Raw genomic sequence first — 20,077 nt, 5'->3', positions numbered from 1 at the left:
CATGGAGTTTCTTCATGCATATATACCAATAGACATGGTTCGCATGTCTCAATCTTTTCAAAATGAATGAGTCCAAAGATCCATCTACATGGAGCTTCTTCATGCGTTCTATACCAATATGACTCAAATGGCAGTGCCACAAGTATGTGGTACTATCATTACTATTTTATAACTTTTGGCACGAACATGTGTATCACTGCGATCGAGATTCATTTTAGGTGCAAGACCATTGAAGGTATTATTCAAATAAACAGAGTAACCATTATTCTCCTTAAATGAATAACCGTATTGCGATAAACATAGTCCAATCATGTTTATGCTCAACGCAAACACCAATCTCGATGGAAGAGGGAGCATGCGATGCTTGATCACATCAACCTTGGAAACACTTCCAACACACATCGTCATCTCACCTTTAGCTAGTCTCCATTTATTCCACAGCTTTTATTTCGAGTTACTAACACTTAGCAACCGAACCGGTATCTAATACCCTGGTGCTGCTAGGAGTACTAGCAAAGTACACATTCATATACTGTATATCCAATATACTTCTGTCGACCTTGCCTGCCTTCTCATCTACCAAGTATCTAGGGTAGTTTTGTTTCAGTGACCGTTCCCCTCATTACAGAAGCACTTAGTCTCAGGTTTGGGTTCAACCTTGGGATTCTTCACTAGCTAGAGCAGCAAATGACTTGTTGTTTCATGAAGTATCCCTTTTGCCCTTGCCCTTCTAGAAACTAGTGGTTTTACTAACCATCAACAATTGATGCTCCTTCTTGATTTCTACTTTCGCGGTGTCAAACATCGCGAGTTGCTCAAGGATCATCATGTCTATCCTTGATATGTTATAGTTCATCACGAAGCTCTAATAGCTTGGTGGCAGTGACTATGGAGAACCATCACTATCTCATCTGGAAGATTAACTCCCACTCGATTCAAGTGATTGTAGTACTCAGACAATCTGAGCACATGCTCAACGATTGAGCTTTTCTCCCTTAGTTTGCAGGCTTAAGAAACTTGTCAGAGGTCTCATACCTCTTGACATGGGCACTAGTCTGAAATCCCAATTTCAGTCTTCGGAACATCTCATATGTTCTTCGATGTTTCAAAACCGTCTTTGGTGCCACAATTCTAAACCGTTAGCATTACGCACTGAACTATCACGTAGTCATCAAAACGTGTATGTCCGATGTTTCGCAACATCTACAGACGACGCTGAGGTTCAGCACACCGAGCGGTGCATTAAGGACATAAGCCTTCTGTGCAGCAATGAGGACAATCCTCAGTTTACGGACCCAGTCCGCATAATTGCTACTATCAACTTTCAACTAAATTTTCTCTAGGAACATATCTTAAACAGTAGAACTAAAGCGTAAGCTATGACATAATTTGCAAAGACCTTTTGACTATGTTCATGATAATGAAGTTCATCTGATTATTTAATGAACTCCCACTCAGATAGACATCCCTCTAGTCATCTAAGTGATACATGATCCGAGTCAAACTAGGCCGTGTCCAATCATCACGTGAGACGGACTAGTCATCATCGGTGAACATCTCCATGTTGATCGTATCTGCTATATGACTCATGTTCGACCTTTTGGTCTCTTGTGTTCCGAGGCCATGTCTGTACATGCTAGGCTCGTCAAGTCAACCTAAGTGTTTCGCATGTGTTCCGAGGCCATGTCTGTACATGCTAGGCTCGTCAACACCCGTTGTATTCGAACGTTAGAATCTATCACACCCGATCATCACGTGGTGCTTCGAAACAACGAACCTTCGCAACGGTGCACAGTTAGGGGGAACACGTCTCTTGAAATTTTAGTGAGGGATCATCTTATTTATGCTACCGTCGTTCTAAGCAAATAAGATGTAAACATGACAAACATCACATGCAAATCATAAAGTGACGTGATATGGCCAATATCATCTTGCGCCTCTGATCTCCATCTTCGAGGCGCGGCATGATCACCTTCGTCATCGGCATGACACCATGATCTCCATCATCATGATCTCCATCATCGTGTCTTCATGAAGTTGTCTCGCCAACTATTACTTCTACTACTATGGCTAATGGTTAGCAATAAAGTAAAGTAATTACATGGCGTTATTCATTGACACGCAGGTCATACAATAAATTAAGACAACTCCTATGGCTCCTGCCGATTGTCATACTCATCGAGATGCAAGTCGTGATTCCTATTACAAGAACATGATCAATCTCATACATCACATATATCATTCATCACATCCTTTTGGCCATATCACATCACATAGCATACCCTGCAAAAACAAGTTAGACGTCCTCTAATTGTTGTTGCATGTTTTACGTGGCTGCTATGGGATTCTAGCAAGAACGTTTCTTACCTACGTAAAAGCCACAACGTGATATGCCAATTTCTATTTACCCTTCATAAGGACCCTTTTCATCGAATCCGATCCGACTAAAGTGGGAGAGACAGACACCCGCTAGCCACCTTATGCAACTAGTGCATGTCAGTCGGTGGAACCTGTCTCACGTAAGTGTACGTGTAAGGTCGGTCCGGGCCGCTTCATCCCACAATGCCGCCGAATCAAGATAAGACTAGTAACGGCAAGTAAATTGACAAAATCGACGCCCACAACTACTTTGTGTTCTACTCGTGCATAGAAACTACGCATAGACCTAGCTCATGATGCCACTGTTGGGGAACGTAGCAGAAATTCAAAATTTTCTACGCATCACCAAGATCAATCTATGGAGTTTACTAGCAACGAGAGGGAAGGAGTGCATCTACATACCCTTGTAGATCGCGAGCGGAAGCGTTCAAGAGAACGGGGTTGATGGAGTCGTACTCGTCGTGATCCAAATCACCGATGATCCTAGCGCCGAACGGACGGCACCTCCGCGTTCAACACACGTACGGAGCAGCGACGTCTCCTCCTTCTTGATCCAGCAAGGGGGGAGGAGAGGTTGATGGAGATCCAGCAGCACGACGGCGTGGTGGTGGAAGTAGCGGGATCCCGGCAGGGCTTTGCCAAGCGCAAGCGGGGAGGAGGGAGATGTGTCACGGGAGGGAGAGGGAGGCGCCAGGGCTTAGATATTGCTGCCCTCCCTCCCCCCACTATATATAGGGCCAAGGGAGGGGGGGCGCAGCCTTGGCCCTTCCTCCAAGGAAGGGTGCGGCCAGGGAGGAGTCCATCCTCCCCAAGGCACCTCGGAGGTGCCTTCCCCCTTTAGGACTCTTCCTTTCCCTTATCTCTTGGCGCATGGGCCTCTTGGGGCTGGTGCCCTTGGCCCATATAGGCCAAGGCGCACACCCCTACAGCCCATGTGGCCCTCCGGGGCTGGTGGACCCCCTTGGTGGATCCCCGGACCCCTTTCGGCACTCCCGGTACAATACCGATAAAGTGCGAAACTTTTCCGGCGACCAAAATAAGACTTCCCATATATAAATCTTTACCTCCGGACCATTCCGGAACTCCTAGTGACGTCCGGGATCTCATCCGGGACTCCGAACAACTTTCGGGTTACCGCATACTAATATCTCTATAACCCTAGCGTCACCGAACCTTAAGTGTGTAGACCCTACGGGTTCGGGAGACACGCAGACATGACCGAGACGACTCTCCGGTCAATAACCAACAGCGGGATCTGGATACCCATGTTGGCTCCCACATGCTCCTCGATGATCTCATCGGATGAACCACAATGTCGAGGATTCAATCAATCCCGTATACAATTCCCTTTGTCAATCGGTATGTTACTTGCCCGAGATTCGTTCGTCGGTATCCCGATACCTTGTTCAATCTCGTTACCGGCAAGTCTCTTTACTCATTTCGTAACACATCATCCCGTGATCAACTCCTTGGTCACATTGTGCACATTATGATGATGTCCTACCGAGTGGGCCCAGAGATACCTCTCCGTTTACACGGAGTGACAAATCCCAGTCTCGATTCGTGCCAACCCAACAGACACTTTCGGAGATACCTGTAGTGCACCTTTATAGCCACCCAGTTACGTTGTGACGTTTGGTACACCCAAAGTATTCCTACGGTATCCGGGAGTTGCACAATCTCATGGTCTAAGGAAATGATACTTGACATTAGAAAAGCTCTTAGCAAACGAACTACACGATCTTGTGCTAGGCTTATGATTGGGTCTTGTCCATCACATCATTCTCCTAATGATGTGATCCCGTTATCAACGACATCCAATGTCCATGGTCAGGAAACCGTAACCATCTATTGATCAACGAGCTAGTCAACTAGAGGCTTACTAGGGACATGGTGTTGTCTATGTATCCACACATGTATCTGAGTTTCCTATCAATACAATTCTAGCATGGATAATAAACGATTATCGTGAACAAGGAAATATAATAATAATAAGCAATTTATTATTGCCTCTAGGGCATATTTCCAACACGGAGGGACCTAGGGTTGTACAGAGTCGGTTTACAGAGAAAGGAATCTTCATATCCGAACGCCAAGCTTGCCTTCCACGCAAAGGAGAGTCCTATCCGGACACGGGAGGAAGTCTTTTGTCTTGTATCTTCATGGCCCACTAGTCCGGCCCACGTCACATAGCCCAGACGTCCAAGGACCCCTTAATCCAGGACTCCCTCAATGGGGGCGCCCAAACCCATCTAGGGTTCCCCTGTGGCCACCGCCCCTCCCCTAGGGAAACCCTAGGGCGCCTCCTCCTCCCCCTTCCCCCTATATATAGTGAGGGAGAGATGGGGCAGCCGCACCCCCTTCCCTGGCGCAGCCCCTCCCTCCTCCAACACCTCCTCCTCCTCTGTAGTGCTTGGCGAAGCCCTACAGGAGAACCGCAAGCTCCACCACCACGCCGTCGTGCTGCCGGAGCTCTCCCTCAACTTCTCCTCTCCCCTTACTGGATCAAGAAGGAGGAGACGTCCCCGGGTTGTACGTGTGTTGAACGCGAAGGCACCGTCCGTTCGGCGCTAGATCGGATCTTCCGTGATTTGAATCGCCGCGAGTACGACTCCATCAACCGCGTTCTTGTAATGCTTCCGCTTAGCGATCTTCAAGGGTATGAAGATGCACTCCCTCTCTCTCGTTGCTAGTATCTCCTAGATTGATCTGGTGACACGTAGGAAAATTTTGAATTATTACTACGTTCCCCAACAAAAAGAAATGCGACGAATCGTGTCAAAGGACCTATGAACACCATCATGGAGGATGTACATCCCCATAATATACATGGGGATGCTAGACAAGCATGAGTCAATAAGGATCATTTTACTCCCTTTGGAGGCAAAAGCTCCGTCTCCAAGGCTCAACGATAGACTTGAACCGCTCTACTAGCATGTCCATGTCCTTAATTTGAATCCAGGTGTCACTCACTGAGACTCCCAATAGGTGATCGACAAGCATGTCAACTTACAATTGAGCCTATCATAATATGTTCTTGTCTCCTTGGCGAGCAGCCTATGACCATGGCTTCGCTTTTAGCAGAGTTTGATTTTCAGGCTAGACATGGACTCAAAGCATAAAAGGAGTAGCTTGAGTAGATGATATCAAGATTTGAACCATTCATCACAATCATGGTATCATCAGCATGTTTCAAGCGGGAAATACCCTAACATCAAATAATGTGCCCAACCAGACCATTAATATGGTTGTCGTCCTTAGCTTTGATAATCACCAAGTCGTCAACTCCTAGGTTGATGGGGTCAACCCTATCTCACACCGCGAGAAGATCTCATGTAGGGACCCATTCATCATTACCATTAACAAAGGTGCTCCCACTGGACAACATTTTGCATTATACCACAAATCAAGTGGTCCTCGAAGCCCCTCCTTTCCACCACCTGCCGAAGAAATGACCAATCTAGGCAATCATACGCCATTTGGAATTCCAACCCAAGGAAGACGCCTCTTTGGTGTTTAACCATAAACTCATGGAAAACTTCATGAAGTACTAATATCCTGTCATTGATGTAGCTCCCCTTAACGAAAGCGTATTGGCTCATGTGTGTCAATTTGTGAGCAAGCATGACAAATCTAACCGCACACACCTTCACAATGATTCACCGGATAACGTTAATCACCGTGATTGGCCTAAAGTTGCTTGATGATTGTGCCCCCCCCCCATAATCTTAGGGATAAAGGTCATCACACTGAAGTTAAGGTGAGAAATATCAAGGGTTCCAACATAGAATTCTTGAAACATGGACATGATCACCGGCTTGATATCATCCTATAACTTCTAGAAAAAGGTGTGTGGCAACACATCCGGATCCTAGACCAAATTGGACCTCATTTCCATAACTTCTTCTTCATACCACTCATTGTGGTTCTCCTTGTGTCTGTCGTTGTTGCTCATCTTACAACTCGATACGACAAGTTGAGATGAAGTGAAGTGCTCGACAAGATATATGCCTAAAACTCATCGATAGTGGAACCGATGGCGGTGCATATGGTTGATTGGAAGGTCAATAATGAATGGACAAAATGACATATATTAGGTTAAATAAGGGTGTTCGGAGAGCATGAAAAAAGTAGGAATTTGAGATTCAGATTTATACCATCCCTGGTAGTGCCAAAAAACTCTGTGTTGAAATCACTCATGATTGATTCATATTATACATTTTAGGGCTCAGTCTAAGTTTTTGGAAGTCCATGCTTCATCTTACACTGAGCATCATAACTACAATTTAGAGTTGAAAATGATATATATTATGGGCCATCAGTGAGTCCACTCGAGCAAGTCATTATCGGTATTTTTTATGTGTCGAGAAAGTGTTTTTCAATAGATCCTTTTTTGGAGGAAAAAAAAGATCCTTTTTTTGGCTAGCTATAAAAAAAGATCCTTTTTTGGGAATTTAATTTCATATATTAGTTGCTATTTTTTTAAAGAAATATTAGTTGCTGTTAACTCTTTTTTTTAGAATAGTCGCAGTTGTTTTTTTTAGATTTTTTTTTGAGAAAAGCTCGCCAGGCCTTTACTTGATTAGCTAAAATGTTCATAGGAATTAGAATTGGGTCATGCGGAATGCCCAACCACAAATGCGTCCCAACAGGGAGCGAAACACCAAACCTAGCAAGCCTATGAGCCTCATAATTCGACTCTCGAAGTTCAAACGAAAAATTACAAGAAGTGAATAAGGTAGAAGTTTGTAGGATCTCTGTTTTTTTAGATAAAGTCGCTGTTAGCTATGGTCCAGAGCTACACCCCCAAAAAGAGGAGAGAAAAAAAAACTTATGGTCCAGAGCCGACCCTTTCTTCATGAGATATGGCCCAGAGCCACTAGGCCGTCTCTTACAGGGAGGATTTGCACAACCGTGTCAAGCCCAAGTCCAGGCCGAAAGCCCACACAGCCGAACGGGGCGGCTAAAACCCTACCTCTCGCAGTATATATATAAGCTCTCTCGCCCCCTCGCTTCCCCCTCATTCTTTGTCATCCCGGCGGCGGCGCGTAGAACAGGAGAAGGAGCAGGCGGCGGCGGTGCCCGAAGAGGAGAAGCACGGCGACCTAGCCCGAGCTCGCAACCATGGTGAGCGCCGCCCCTTTCCCCTCCCCCATCCCTACGCGTGCTTCCTTGCCTCTCGTTTGTAGATCCGATCCGTAGCCGCCTCCGTTCGAATGCGGCAGCGCCGCCGGCTACCTGTTGCAGAGATCCGTGGGTTAGGGTTGAGGTCACTCGGTGGCTTGTGCTGTTACTTGGCTCGGTAGATTTGCTCGTTTTTTTCCTTGGGATTCCTGTGGTTGATGCGTTGTAGCGTGTACTGCTAGTGGGTTCGACGCCTGTCCTCAGATAGATCAACTCTCGAGGCATGTAGCGTTGCGTTGATTCATGATGTAGATGCTGTTACCGGTGTGGCTTTGGAAGATTTAGCTGCCTGATTTGACGAGATTTGTATATCTTGTTGTAGATTGTAGATCAATTTCGTTTCTTGTCTATATGTGTTCCAAAGTATTTTACGAGATCAATTTCGTTTCATGTTTTGATATGGTAATAATTGTTACCCTTGTTCATCTGTCAACAGGCTAGGGGTTTGAAGAAGCATCTGAAGAGGCTCAATGCCCCGTCTCACTGGATGCTTGACAAGCTTGGTGGAGCTTTTGTAAGTGCATCAGTTCTTCTAGCATGTGGCATTTTTAGATGGTTGTGTTCAGTTATCTGATACTTGATTTGTCTACTGATTTCAGGCCCCCAAGCCATCATCTGGTCCTCACAAGGCCAGGGAGTGCCTGCCTCTGATCCTCATCCTGAGGAACAGACTGAAATATGCTCTCACCTACCGTGAAGTGCAATCTATCCTTATGCAGCGTCATATCATGGTTGATGGAAAGGTCCGCACTGACAAGACCTACCCTGCTGGGTTCATGGGTATGCTCTAATCTTCTAATCTTCTAGTAACATGTGTTTTGTTCTTATGTGAATTGACATTCTGCATAGATTGTTGACATTATTTGATTGCTGATACCTTACTTGGTGTCTACCAGACATCATTTCCATTCCCAAGACTGGTGAGAACTACAGGCTTCTTTATGACACCAAGGGTCGCTTCCGCCTTCACTCTGTCAGGGATGAGGATGCTAAGGTTAGGTCTATCCCTTTTCTGTATTATCATGCTGTTCTTCCTGATGCCTTTTGATTCCTGGAACTGATTATAATTTACTTATAGAAACTTTAATCTACTTATAAAACCTACTTGTATATGGTATGCATTGATATCCTCTTCCAGTGAAGACCTTGCTGTTGCTATCTTACTTGCCTAGCATTGTACCACCCTGTTGTCTATTTGCTGTTCTATTTGTTCACTATGCTTAACTGTTGCAATCCAGTCTTCATTTTCTTAGGATGCCATTTTGTTTTCAGATCCTGCCTGGATAGGTTCTAGTTTGTCATCTGTTTTATCCATAAATATAAATGTAGTATATACCATTATCTATCCATCTGCTGACTTTCTTTCCTTCATGTGCAGTTCAAGCTCTGCAAGGTCAGGTCTGTCCAGTTCGGCCAGAAGGGCATCCCCTACCTGAACACCTATGATGGCCGCACCATCCGCTACCCAGACCCACTCATCAAGGCCAATGACACCATCAAGCTCGACCTGGAGACCAACAAGATTGTTGACTTCATCAAGTTTGACGTCGGCAATGTGGTCATGGTTACTGGTGGGCGCAACACTGGGCGTGTTGGTGTGATCAAGAACAGGGAGAAGCATAAGGGAACCTTCGAGACCATCCACGTCGAGGATGCGCAGGGCCACCAGTTTGCCACCCGTCTGGGCAACGTGTTCACCATCGGCAAGGGCACCAAGCCGTGGGTGAGCCTCCCCAAGGGCAAGGGTATCAAGCTCACCATCATTGAGGAGCAGAGGAAGCGGGATGCCGCTGCCCAGGCTGCTGCCAAGGCCTGATTCTGAGGCGTTGAGTCGTTTTGCTATAGCCAGTTATCTTCAAGGATATAGACCTATGTTCCTGGAACCGTCGTTTTTAAGTTTTGCCTGATGTTTGTTGATTTGCGAACTCGTGGTTGCTGCTAGATGTAATGTGGATGTTTACCTTATTAAGTGCTATTTCGAGACCTCATCTGGTTATCTAATATGTTTCAGATCAAGGTTAGGCATTATCTGAAAAATTGCTTTATCTTCAAAGTTTGAAGATGGAAAGTTTGCAACCTCTTATTTTGCTTCTTTTGGTTTTTGACATGCTGGCCTTTTTGATAGTGGTTGAATTCATCTGAGTAGTAGAAAATCGTGGCCTCCTTTAGGTTCTTTGGCTCGACATCTAATCGTCACACCTCGAGTCGAGATGGGAAGCCTTGCCGCGCCGGGATGAGAGGCCTTACCAAGCCTCTCTTCTTTGTAGAAAGAGTGCGTCTTTTTGCCTAGACTTCAAGCAGTTCAGCTTTGAACTGTCCTTGGTTTGTAGAGAATCGAAGTTGATTTACCAATGAGTCGCGTTCCATATGATTTTTGAATTTAATCAGAAGTAATTTGTCGAGATCGTGCACCCTTTTCTTATTTAACCGAAAAATAGCACAAAACTATTATCATGATGTTGTTAGAGCAACTCTAGCGAATCTCAAAAAAAAGAAAAATGGTTCCTCATAAAATGGATCTGCAGTACCGTGTGGCATCGGATAGAACAGATGCCACAAATTTGTACCGTATAATGTCTTCTTAATCTTTTTTCCTTTCTTTTTTTTCTATGATCATCTTCTTCCCCAAATCACTTGCACAAGCAGCCGCCCCCAGCCGCAACCGCTTTTGTAGAACTATGGCTGCCAGGCCCGGCGGCGACCTTGAGCCCGCCTCCATGGCGGAGCTACCGCCGCCACCCAAGAGCTTGAGGGGCGTGATGGCTATCAGGCCACCAGCCCGCATCCATGGTGGAGCTGCCACGGCCATCTGAGAGCTTGAGGGGTGTGTTGGTCGTCAGGAATGAGGCGAGGAAGGGCAGAGGACATCGGCCGGCTGGTCGGCGGCAACGGGGATGACTGGGGAGTTGGCGGAGGCGGCGGTGACAGTGGCGGTTGATGTGAAATTTCCCTCCCGCCAATGGTTTTTTCGTATATGGGAATATGCAAAATGAAGGGAGAAACAGGAGATATGGAGGAAGCGGGCCGATTTTTAGAGCTCCTCACAATTTTTTTTTACGGGACGGGCTGTTTGCTGGACCTGGTCGGGACGATTTTTTGTCCCGGTCTCTTAAAGACAGGCCAACATGACGGATCTGCTAGAGTTGCTCTTAGTGAAGCCAAACCTGCTTAGTTGGGCGTGGTGGTTCTTCATGAGATCTTACATGAAATGAAAAACACCAATCTGGCTTGAGTTATAGTCTTCTGACCATGGCATCTACGATGCTCTCGCAGGCCGCAGCTATCTTATCGCGCTTCCTGCTATCTACGCATAATACTAAAACATGAAACTTGCAGAAAAACCAGAATTTGTTTGACAGTACTGTTACCAGATGTCTTTAAGATGGCCCAGCATTTCATTTGAAGCTCGATCCACAGCATATAAGGAACAGACAATGCCAAATCAGAGTATGAGTAGTGCTAACAAAGTACACTATTCGCAATAGATTATAGTTTTGTTTCTCGAGCTGTAAACTGAAGTTGGTCTAGAATATCAGTTCATGGGTAGCATGAAAGAGGTGGAATGGAAGCACCGGCCACCGGGTGATTCCTCGAGCTGCAGCGACATCTATGCGAGCTGGACAAATCCTCTGGCGATGGTGCCGTTGGCGCCCTGGGGCAGGAACCCGCCGGGGACCTGCTCGTTGCGAGAGCCGTAGAGGATGCGCAGCGCCTCCGCCGGGGTGCGCTGGTACCCAAGCGAGTCCACGCCGGCGCCGAGGATGTTGCTGATGGTGCGCCGCTCGGCGCCCTGGTGCCGGTCCAGCACCTTGACTCCCTCGTCCTTGGCGCCGCAGCCGGACAGGTCGTTGCGCCAGTCGGAGATCCGGCGCGTGAACTCGGCCACCGTGCGGCCCTTGTAGGGCGCCACCGTCTCGTCGGCGCGCTGGTACAGCAGCATCCTGATCACCGCGTCCTGCCCGGCCTCCACCGCCAGGACGCTGGCGTGGAGGCGCTTGGAGGCGTAGCCCATGAGGTTGGGGCTGATGCCGACGGCGGCGGCGGCGGTGACGTGAGGCAGGATGTAGGAGGCGAGGAGGAAGTTGACGGTGCCGTTGTAGGCGTCGAAGGGCGGGTCGAGGCGCGCGCCCATGGCGTCGTCCATGATGGCGGCGAAGCGGTCGGCGCTGAGGTCGATGGGCGGGCGCGGGAACCCGCCGTTGGCCTGCGTGATGGCCCTGATGTGGCCCACCTCCTGGTACCCGAGCTCGGCGGCGATCTCGGTGGTGCGAAAGTCGAGGTTGGCCTTGCGCGCGCCGACGGGCGCCGGGCCGCCCGCCGAGAGGTTGCGGTCGAGGTAGTCGATGCCCCGCCCCAGCGCGGCGTGGAGGAACCACTCCGCCTCCACGAACTTGGGGTTGAGCAGGAACTGCAGCTGCTCCATGTCGCTCGGGTACACCGCGATGGCGCCCCGCCGCGGCAGGCTCGGCCGGCACCGCGGGTCGTCCGTCTGTGTGACTGTGACGGTCGCCGCGAGCGCGACGACCTGCAGGCCCGCGGCCAGCAGCTGTAGCAGGAAGGCGCCGTGCGCGCGAGCCATGGCCAGGGAGGACGGAGCGCCTGTCGTGCCGTGCTAGTGAGAGCTCGCGTGCTTGGCTCTGCGCTGCTCGTGCTCGTCCGTGTATTTGTGCTGCGGGCTGGGGGTCTGGTAATGGTTAGCGTGGGTTTAGGAGGGCATGAGGTTGGCAGGACACGAAATGCTCGCGTGTCCATCACCACGGCGGGCTAGTGATTTGGTAAAATTTCTCTAAACCAAAGAGGACTACACATGGACTGATCGCATGTTCTCTAGAGCGTTCTGTATTTTGAACCGGGCCGAAATCCCGTTCGATCGAAGACCAATCCACGTATGAACTACTAGCAATATGTAAGTTTTTCTTAAAAAAAGTATCTGCATTTTTTTTTTCAAGAAAACTTCCAATCTAGTATTCATCATTAATTATGGTAGTACAACGAATACCCGAAATAATAAAAATTACATCCACACCGTAGTACGACATAGCGACGACTACAAACACTGGAGTGAGCCCAAGGCGTGTCATCGCCCCTCCCTCTCGGGAACCGAGCAAAATTTGTTGTAGGAGACGGTCGGGAAATCGTCATGCCAAGGTCCTATAGGACCAGCGCACCAGAATAGCAACCACTGATCCACCGAAGACAAACGTCGATAGAATCCCGCGAGATCCGCTGGAGACAAATCTTCACACGCCCTTCGATGACGCTAGAAGCATCACCAGGATGGGGGCTAGGCGGGAAGAACCTTATTCCATCTTCAGAGAGCCGCTACCGCCTTATCTCTCTGAGCAGTACACAATCCCTAAGAAAACTCAGAAAAGCATCTAGAAACTAAGCCCTCCCACCGGCAAGGGCCGAGATCCACCACGCCTATATGGCCCTATGGCCACAAGAGACGAGGCAGACCGGCGCTGGTGCCTGCAGGAGGCAGAAGAAACCCTAGTAGCCGCTGGGTATGAGTAAACTTAACGCACCACCCAGCGCTGCACCCTATGGGGTACCCCTTCCAAAGGTCATTTCCACTTTTTACTCGTGCTGATAAGTGGCGCACTACATGTGTGCCACTTGTCGCAACTTGAGAGTTTTTTTTGTTGATTTGCTTTTTAAAAACGTTTATCTATTGAATCGTGCACTCGATTCATAAACCTTTTTCACTTCGAATTTCTCACGGCTAGATCTTCGAACTAGACCCTATGTTCCTAAATTTTGATAAATTTTTTATGGAAAAATGATAACGCAAAAAAGAAACAATAATAAAAAAGACCAAAAACCGGAACCGGAAAATCCCAAAACCTGAAAGCACGGTTATGCTTTTGTCACTTTTTTTGGGTGGGGGGGGGGGGTGGGGGGGGGGGGGACAACTGTGCTTTTCCCTTTTTGGGAAGCCCAATTATGCTTCTGGCGGAAGCACAGACTTTGTTTTTCCTTTTCCGAATAGCACATTGTGCTTCTCGTGGAAGCAGAGACCGTGCTTTTCCTTTTTTCCGTGAAGCCCAACTGTGTTTTTTCCTTTTCGGGAAGCACAACTATGTCTTTTTTCCTTTCAATAAGCACAGATGTGCTTCTTGTGGAAGCATATATTGTGCTTTATTGTTTTTCGGGGAAGCACAGTTGTGCTTTTCTTTTCCCGGAAAGCACATACTGTGCTTTTTCTTTTCTGGGAAAGCACAATTAGAAGAACATGTTGTCAAAGGATAGCTTCTCGAAAAAACCTTTTTTTCTCGAAAGGGTACCCGTTAACTAGTTGCTCCCGAAATTTATAAGAACTAGAGGATGCCCCGCGCTTTGCTGCGGAAATTAGTTGATGAAAAGTTGGGTTGATAACTTGGGAATCATAATTTAAAGTACATATGATTTATTATATTTAATTATGTATATTTGTAACAATATTTATTGAATATAAGTAGAATAATTGAATAGAAAATACCTTTTCATGCATGGTTGAATGGTGTGGTGGGTCTTTCTCTATACATGATTGTATGTTGAGATGGGCTTTATCCCATTTGTAATTATATGATGAGATGGCATGCTTACATGTTGAGATAAATAAGTTAGTGGGGACAATTCTCTCTTAGGTATATAGGGTTCTAAAAGATAGGAATTTTGTTAGGGAAAAAGTTCTTTTGATTTTTTTGGTTTGTAGGAATGGATTCCTATTTCTATGTAGGATAGAAACTAATTCTTCATATTTCAAAAGAAAAAAGCCATTAGCCTAGACTCAATCAATTTTTTTCTATCCTATGTGCCAAATGACATCTCTTTTCCTGTAAAAATTGAGATATATGTCATCTCATTTTGTATGGTTCCCTTTTCTATAATATCTCTATATCCCACTAACCAAATGAGACCTAAAACTATGAGAGTAGTTTAATTAGGTTGGTCATCAGAATGATATAGAATTAATACATTGTCATGAGGAAAAAACTGAACTCTAATTAAGTAATCCGCACCAGAGCCCATGCTCTTGGTGAACAATAAATATGGAAAAAATAGCATGTTTTTTCAAGAAATCTAATAGTTTTAGGCGTTTAAGATGCTCGGATGCGCTAGGAGCGTCCAAATTTTGGTGGTCAAATGACATACGAGCAGCTCATGGCAAAAAAGAAAAAAAGGAACAGGTGAATTTTAAGGAAACGCATCATCTTTTATTAGTTGGTCTGGATATGCTCATACCAATATTTTTTCTCATACCAAATACACCGACGCAATCCATGGATATATGAACTCATGAATACATCGTCAATGAGGTGAATGAATGCTATCCTTCAGAGAAACAAAAACAAATCTGAAGAGCATTCGAGCAAACTATAGTTACAAGAGATTGATACACTGCACAAACTTTTCAGTACAACCATGCGACTCCCGAGACTGGTATTTCTACCATGCGCGGTATGCATCCACCACTCCCTTGTTTCGTTGGGATATGTGCCATCACAATATTAAACAAGTAAAATATAGCATCCTGACATCACACACATTGATTTCTCTCACATAATATGTCGTAACGTGATATTTCCTAGTTAGTTCCATCTAGTTGAGTTTTATTTAAAAATTAAATGTTTCATATTATTTATAACAAAATTATACTCCCTCCATTTTATAATTTTTGTCATGGTTTTAGTTCAACTTTGAAATTTGAACTTTGTCAAAGCATATTCAATATTGGGCTTATTTTGAAGATAAAATCGAAAGAAAAACACATGTACAAATGGAATATTTTTCTGAAGTTTATTTGAACATATATAGTTGTTCCAAGTTTAAGATTGAAAACAAATGCATGTGTACTAATGAGTAGGAGAAAGAACTCACTCTGTGTGCATGTGGTTGTGAGAGGAAAATGAGGAGAGAGAATCCATAAAGTTGATTGATTGATTGTCAGAATATATGATTATACCCAAATACTTATCGGTGCAGCTGCGCTAATTGGGCTTCCCGAGCGCACGCGCTATGCGACAAAAAACATACATGACACGGGTTGCATCTGAGCAGACCTGCCATAAAGGGTGTGTGTCATCATTACAATACAAAAAAAGAAACTATCTGGTCCTCGTCCCATCCGAACACAAGTCAAGTAAAAAAGAATACGTGCATTTTTTTGGGTTTTACAAAATTTAAAAAGGCATAACTTTTGAGTCGAGTATTGGAATTTAGATTCGTTTTCACCATTGGTTTTTCACGACGAGTTCTTCAAAACTAGATCCCATATGGGTATATCTGGACGAACTTGTTTTGAGCAACTTTTGTGTGCTGTAGAGGCAACTATAGTGCGATAGGAAAGCAACTTCTTTTTAGTTTGCCTACTATAATTGCCTATCAAGGAGAAGTCTTTATAAGTTGCCTCCCATGGCCATGATGTTCACTAAATTCACATATAAGTTGTCTACCACACTATCGAGTATGCCACCACTATGTTTCAGAGTACATGCAACATGAGCTACACCGACAGACAACTTGTCCTAGGATCGTAGCCAACTAATTAGCGATGACATGAAACCAATCATCATTGTTAGGCAACTAATTATCATTGTCATGTTCTCGTGATTTGTGGGGGCAGTTGCTTGGATTCGTTTTGAACAGGTTTTTGCATTTGTGTTTTTCTGTAATATAGTTGCTTGGTTTTGCTAGACTGTTGCTTGGATTATTTTGCTAGAACAATTTTCATTTTGTGTTTTCTTTGTAATTGATTTGTTTTGGATTTTTGTTAGAATAGATAAGTTGCGGGGGGGGGGGGGGGGGGGTAAGATAGTTGTCCACAAAGGCTATTCAAGTTGGTAATACGTTTTTTCTGCCTAAAGTAGACAATCTAAGTAGGAATGCTAGGGACAGTTGCTTGGTTTTGTTAGGACAATTTTTTCATAGTTGTTATTTAGTAATGCAGTTGCTTGGATTGGATAGTACAATTGCTTGGATTGGATAGTACAGTTGCTTGGTTTTGTAGGATAGTTGCTCAGTTAAGCTAGAATAATTTTGCATTGTTGTTTGGTAATACATTTGCTTGGTTTTGCTATAAATAATTTTGCATTGTGTTTTGGTATTACAATTGCTTGGATTTTCTAGGATAATTGTTTGGATTTTTTTGCTAGGAATAGTGGCTTTGGATCTTGCTAGAACAGTTGTGTGGATTTCTGCTAGGGGGGCAGTTGCTTAGAGTTTGCTAGAACAATTGCTGTATGCAGATATGTATAGTTATATACACACACAAGATGAGTTGGACTTGCACACATTTTCTTGATTTTCTCATTTTACACAAACCAACCAATAGGAAACACACATGAGTTGCATGTTGAATGCACTGGAATTGCACAAAAACACCCCAAATTTTGCTATTTTTTTGTGTGATACTCAAGTGCATAACGTTCTGAAAGTTATTGTCCTTGTTTTGCCTCCAATAGCCCCACCAATGGTGAACTTAGACTTTTTCATATGTAGCACTAAAGGTGCATCATGTTTTGTGTGGTTTTCTCATTTTTTACACAAACCAAACCTAATAGGCGGTCCTACTGGAAGAAAATAAAGTTGCTTTTCTATAGCACTGAAGTTGCCTCCATCGTATCCAAAGTTGCCTGAAAAAAAAAGTTAGATGAAACCTATCTATATGAGATCTAGTTTCGAAGAACTCGTCGCGAGAAAGCCAACTGTGAAAACGAAATTGAATTTCGACACTTAAATCAGAAGTTATAGTTTTTTAAACTTTTTGAATCCCTAAATAAATGCACGCGAGGACATGGTTCCTTTTTTAGTAAACTGCGGTCGTGCGCGACAACTGCTCTTTCCATATTTGGATGAGCGCTAGTTCCCATCAACGGGCGCTCGGGCGCCTGCTAGCCATGTCCATGATTATATTATTCTAGAATAACAAATACGCAAGTTTGCATGCATCCTAATCTCCAACCCAGTGGACGGTTGATCCATGCACGGGTCGAGTCCCGTGCATGGTAGAAGTGCTTTTCTCTGCGACTCCCATACACTAGCTAGTTGTAGCTGGCGGCTATCATCTTGGGCTCAACCGCTCAAAGTACAGGTTGCGCCTGCAGAGCGGGCACGTCTCGCTCATCTTGAGGACTTGCTCGAGGCACGCGCCATGGAAGACGTGGGGCTTGCCGCAGCCCGGCCACGCGGCGAGGTCGTCGCCCTCCAGCAGCTGCCAGCAGACGGGGCAATCCTCCCCGGCGGCGACAGCCCTCCTTCGCTTCGCTGGCTGTTCACCGACGTCCATGCAGCACTCCTGCCCGGCTGCATCGACCTTCCTCTGCTTTGTCGGCCGCTCGTCGGCGTCCCTGCCGCACCGTACCGGCTCCGGCAAGTACAGCTCCATCCCGGTGAAGCGCCCGGGCCACGGCTTCGCCACCATGCCCTCCAGCGCGGCGCACATGTGCCGCATGCTCGCTAGCGTGTACTCCGCCCGCCGGAGGAGGCCAACGTCGACGAACACCTCGACGCGTCTTGCTCCCGGCGGGACGCTCACCTTCGACGCCAAGCTGGACCATAGCTCCTGGAGCTTCTTCCTGAAGCCATGGGGGTATATCAGCAGGCCCAGCGACGATCCGGTCCAAGCCAGCGACCTCGCCGTGTGGTCGCCGGTGGCTATGAACCGGAGCTGGTGCTCCTTCGTGCTCCTGCGCGCTTCCACGCCGCACGATGATGGCGAGAAGCGGGTGTAGCGGAAGAGCACGAGTATCTGCATGGGGTCTGCTTCGTATTGCCTCTCCGTGGCGGTGACCTGCATGAAGCCGGCCGTCTTCCCGGCGGCGGCGAACCGCGGCGCAGAACCTCCCTCGAGGACGAACTTGCTGGGGTGTACCATCTGTAGCAGCACGTCGTTGTCGGCGCTGCTCTCCATGCCCGCTTGTCCGTCAACCTCGTCGTCGCTCTCCTCCTCCTCCTCGCCGCTGCTGTCATCGTCGTCGTAGTCTTCCGAATCCGAACCCACCGACTCGTCGTCCTCTGCCCCGCTGTTGTCATCGTCGTCATCCTCCGACGACCACAGCATATGATCCTCTTCGTCCTCCAACGGCAGCGGCGACGGCGGAGGAAGAACGTAACCGTCGTTGAAGCAACGACCCTCAAACCGAACGGCGACCGCCACATCACCATCCGCGGGGTCGCCGCCCTGCCGCCTCACGCGAGAGCAAAAGAGATCGAGGCCCATCACCAGCACCGGGCGCGGCAGCTCCGCGTGCGGCCTCTCGGACGACAGCGACGCCAGCTCGAGGGTGCCGTCGATAGTCTTGACGTAGGCTTCCACGACGACGCGCTGGCCGCCAACTGCGCTCGGCGGCGTGTGGACGAGGGACACGTAGGTGACGACGCCGCGGCGGCCGTTCAGCACGGGCGCTGATCTCAGGGTCTCGCCGCCCTTGACCTCGACGGACCAGCGGAGGTCCATGCTCGGATGGAATCGAATTAGCAGCTAATAATCTCGCGTTAAGCAAAACCGTGCTCCTCCTCTGCTTATATGGATCGCACAATTGCACTGCCACAAGCCGTTAATTAATCGTAATCAGGATTTTACGTGGATTTGTTTTCTCAGGGTACTCTCGACTAGAATGCCACTCGGAGTGGAGTACTTTTCTTGTTATACGCAGTATACATCGTTTTTTTTCTCTACTTCATGAGTACAACATTTTGGAAGGGCAGTGTGCACTTTGTTTCATCTATCTTCTCTTTGGGCTGGAAATGGTACTTCTCTTCACTTCTCTGTCAAAACTGGGAACAACACTCATCCCCAACCCCCCAAAAAAAACACCCATTCTCTTTCTTGAGTCTGTCTCTTTCTTCATTCGCCTTGTTGAGTCGTCACTCTATTTGTTCGTTGTTCATTTATTCACATTTTCGTTCTACCAGTCCTGGATCTGTTATTCATTATTTTTATTCAGGTTTTCATCTTTTATGTTTTCTCACTCTAGTTTGTTAGTCATAGTATTTCATTTGAAATTATTCTTATAGCCTATTTCCCTCATTCTCAATTATTCTAGCTAGTCATCTTTCATTACTTTTCTCCTTATTTGCCCTTTTAGTCTAAGTATAATCAAAATTATTCTTAGAGATTTGGTGTTCACACAAAGCATTTTTCTGGTTGTCCTAGCAAAGCCATCTCTAATGCATGATGATATTCCTCCTTTGTTGCAACTATGTGTATGTGTTTTTTTTTTTGTGTGTGTGACACAAATACTCCTTTCGCCCCGAAAATGTAGTGTGTATTTCATTCCTTTGAAGTTCAATTTTGTAAACTTCCACCAAATTAGGATTAAAATTTATCAACATCTATAACACCAAAACAATACCATTAGATGCATCATGAAACAATACCATATAGTACTTGGTTCAAATTGTGTTAAAAATATATTGTCCATCCGTTCCATTATATTTTCATATAATAAATATATTTTCGTATACTCTCTGCGTTCCAAAATACTTGTTGTGGTTTTAACCATGACAAATATTTTGGCACTGAGGGAGT

General features: G+C 46.2%; 3 protein-coding genes across 3 annotated transcripts; 1 reads left to right on the top strand and 2 right to left on the bottom strand.

Annotated features, from left to right (window-relative positions):
* Nucleotides 1-7,368: 7,368 nt before the first annotated feature.
* LOC109774217 (small ribosomal subunit protein eS4) lies at nt 7,369-9,600 on the top strand. The gene is made up of 5 exons (XM_020332924.4): nt 7,369-7,506; nt 8,000-8,077; nt 8,163-8,343; nt 8,460-8,557; nt 8,942-9,600. Exons 1-5 carry the CDS (start codon nt 7,504-7,506, stop codon nt 9,377-9,379), a joined length of 798 nt encoding a protein of 265 aa, XP_020188513.1. The 5' UTR covers nt 7,369-7,503; the 3' UTR covers nt 9,380-9,600.
* A 1,335-nt stretch (nt 9,601-10,935) lies between these two features.
* LOC109774222 (ferritin-like catalase Nec2) lies at nt 10,936-12,216 on the bottom strand. Its single transcript, XM_020332928.4, has one exon. It carries the CDS (start codon nt 12,140-12,142, stop codon nt 11,171-11,173), a length of 972 nt encoding a protein of 323 aa, XP_020188517.1. The 5' UTR covers nt 12,143-12,216; the 3' UTR covers nt 10,936-11,170.
* A 5,392-nt stretch (nt 12,217-17,608) lies between these two features.
* On the bottom strand, nt 17,609-19,576 carry LOC109774224 (uncharacterized). Its single transcript, XM_020332930.2, has one exon. The coding sequence runs from the start codon at nt 19,001-19,003 to the stop codon at nt 17,609-17,611; it is 1,395 nt and encodes a 464-aa protein (XP_020188519.1). The 5' UTR covers nt 19,004-19,576.
* Nucleotides 19,577-20,077: the final 501 nt, after the last annotated feature.

The sequence above is a fragment of the Aegilops tauschii genome, chromosome 1 (genome assembly GCF_002575655.3).
Source record: "Aegilops tauschii subsp. strangulata cultivar AL8/78 chromosome 1, Aet v6.0, whole genome shotgun sequence".
NCBI classification, from domain to species: domain Eukaryota; kingdom Viridiplantae; phylum Streptophyta; class Magnoliopsida; order Poales; family Poaceae; genus Aegilops; species Aegilops tauschii.
The sequence above is the reverse complement of the archived record's forward strand: the minus strand, read 5'-3'. Positions and strand labels throughout refer to the sequence as shown.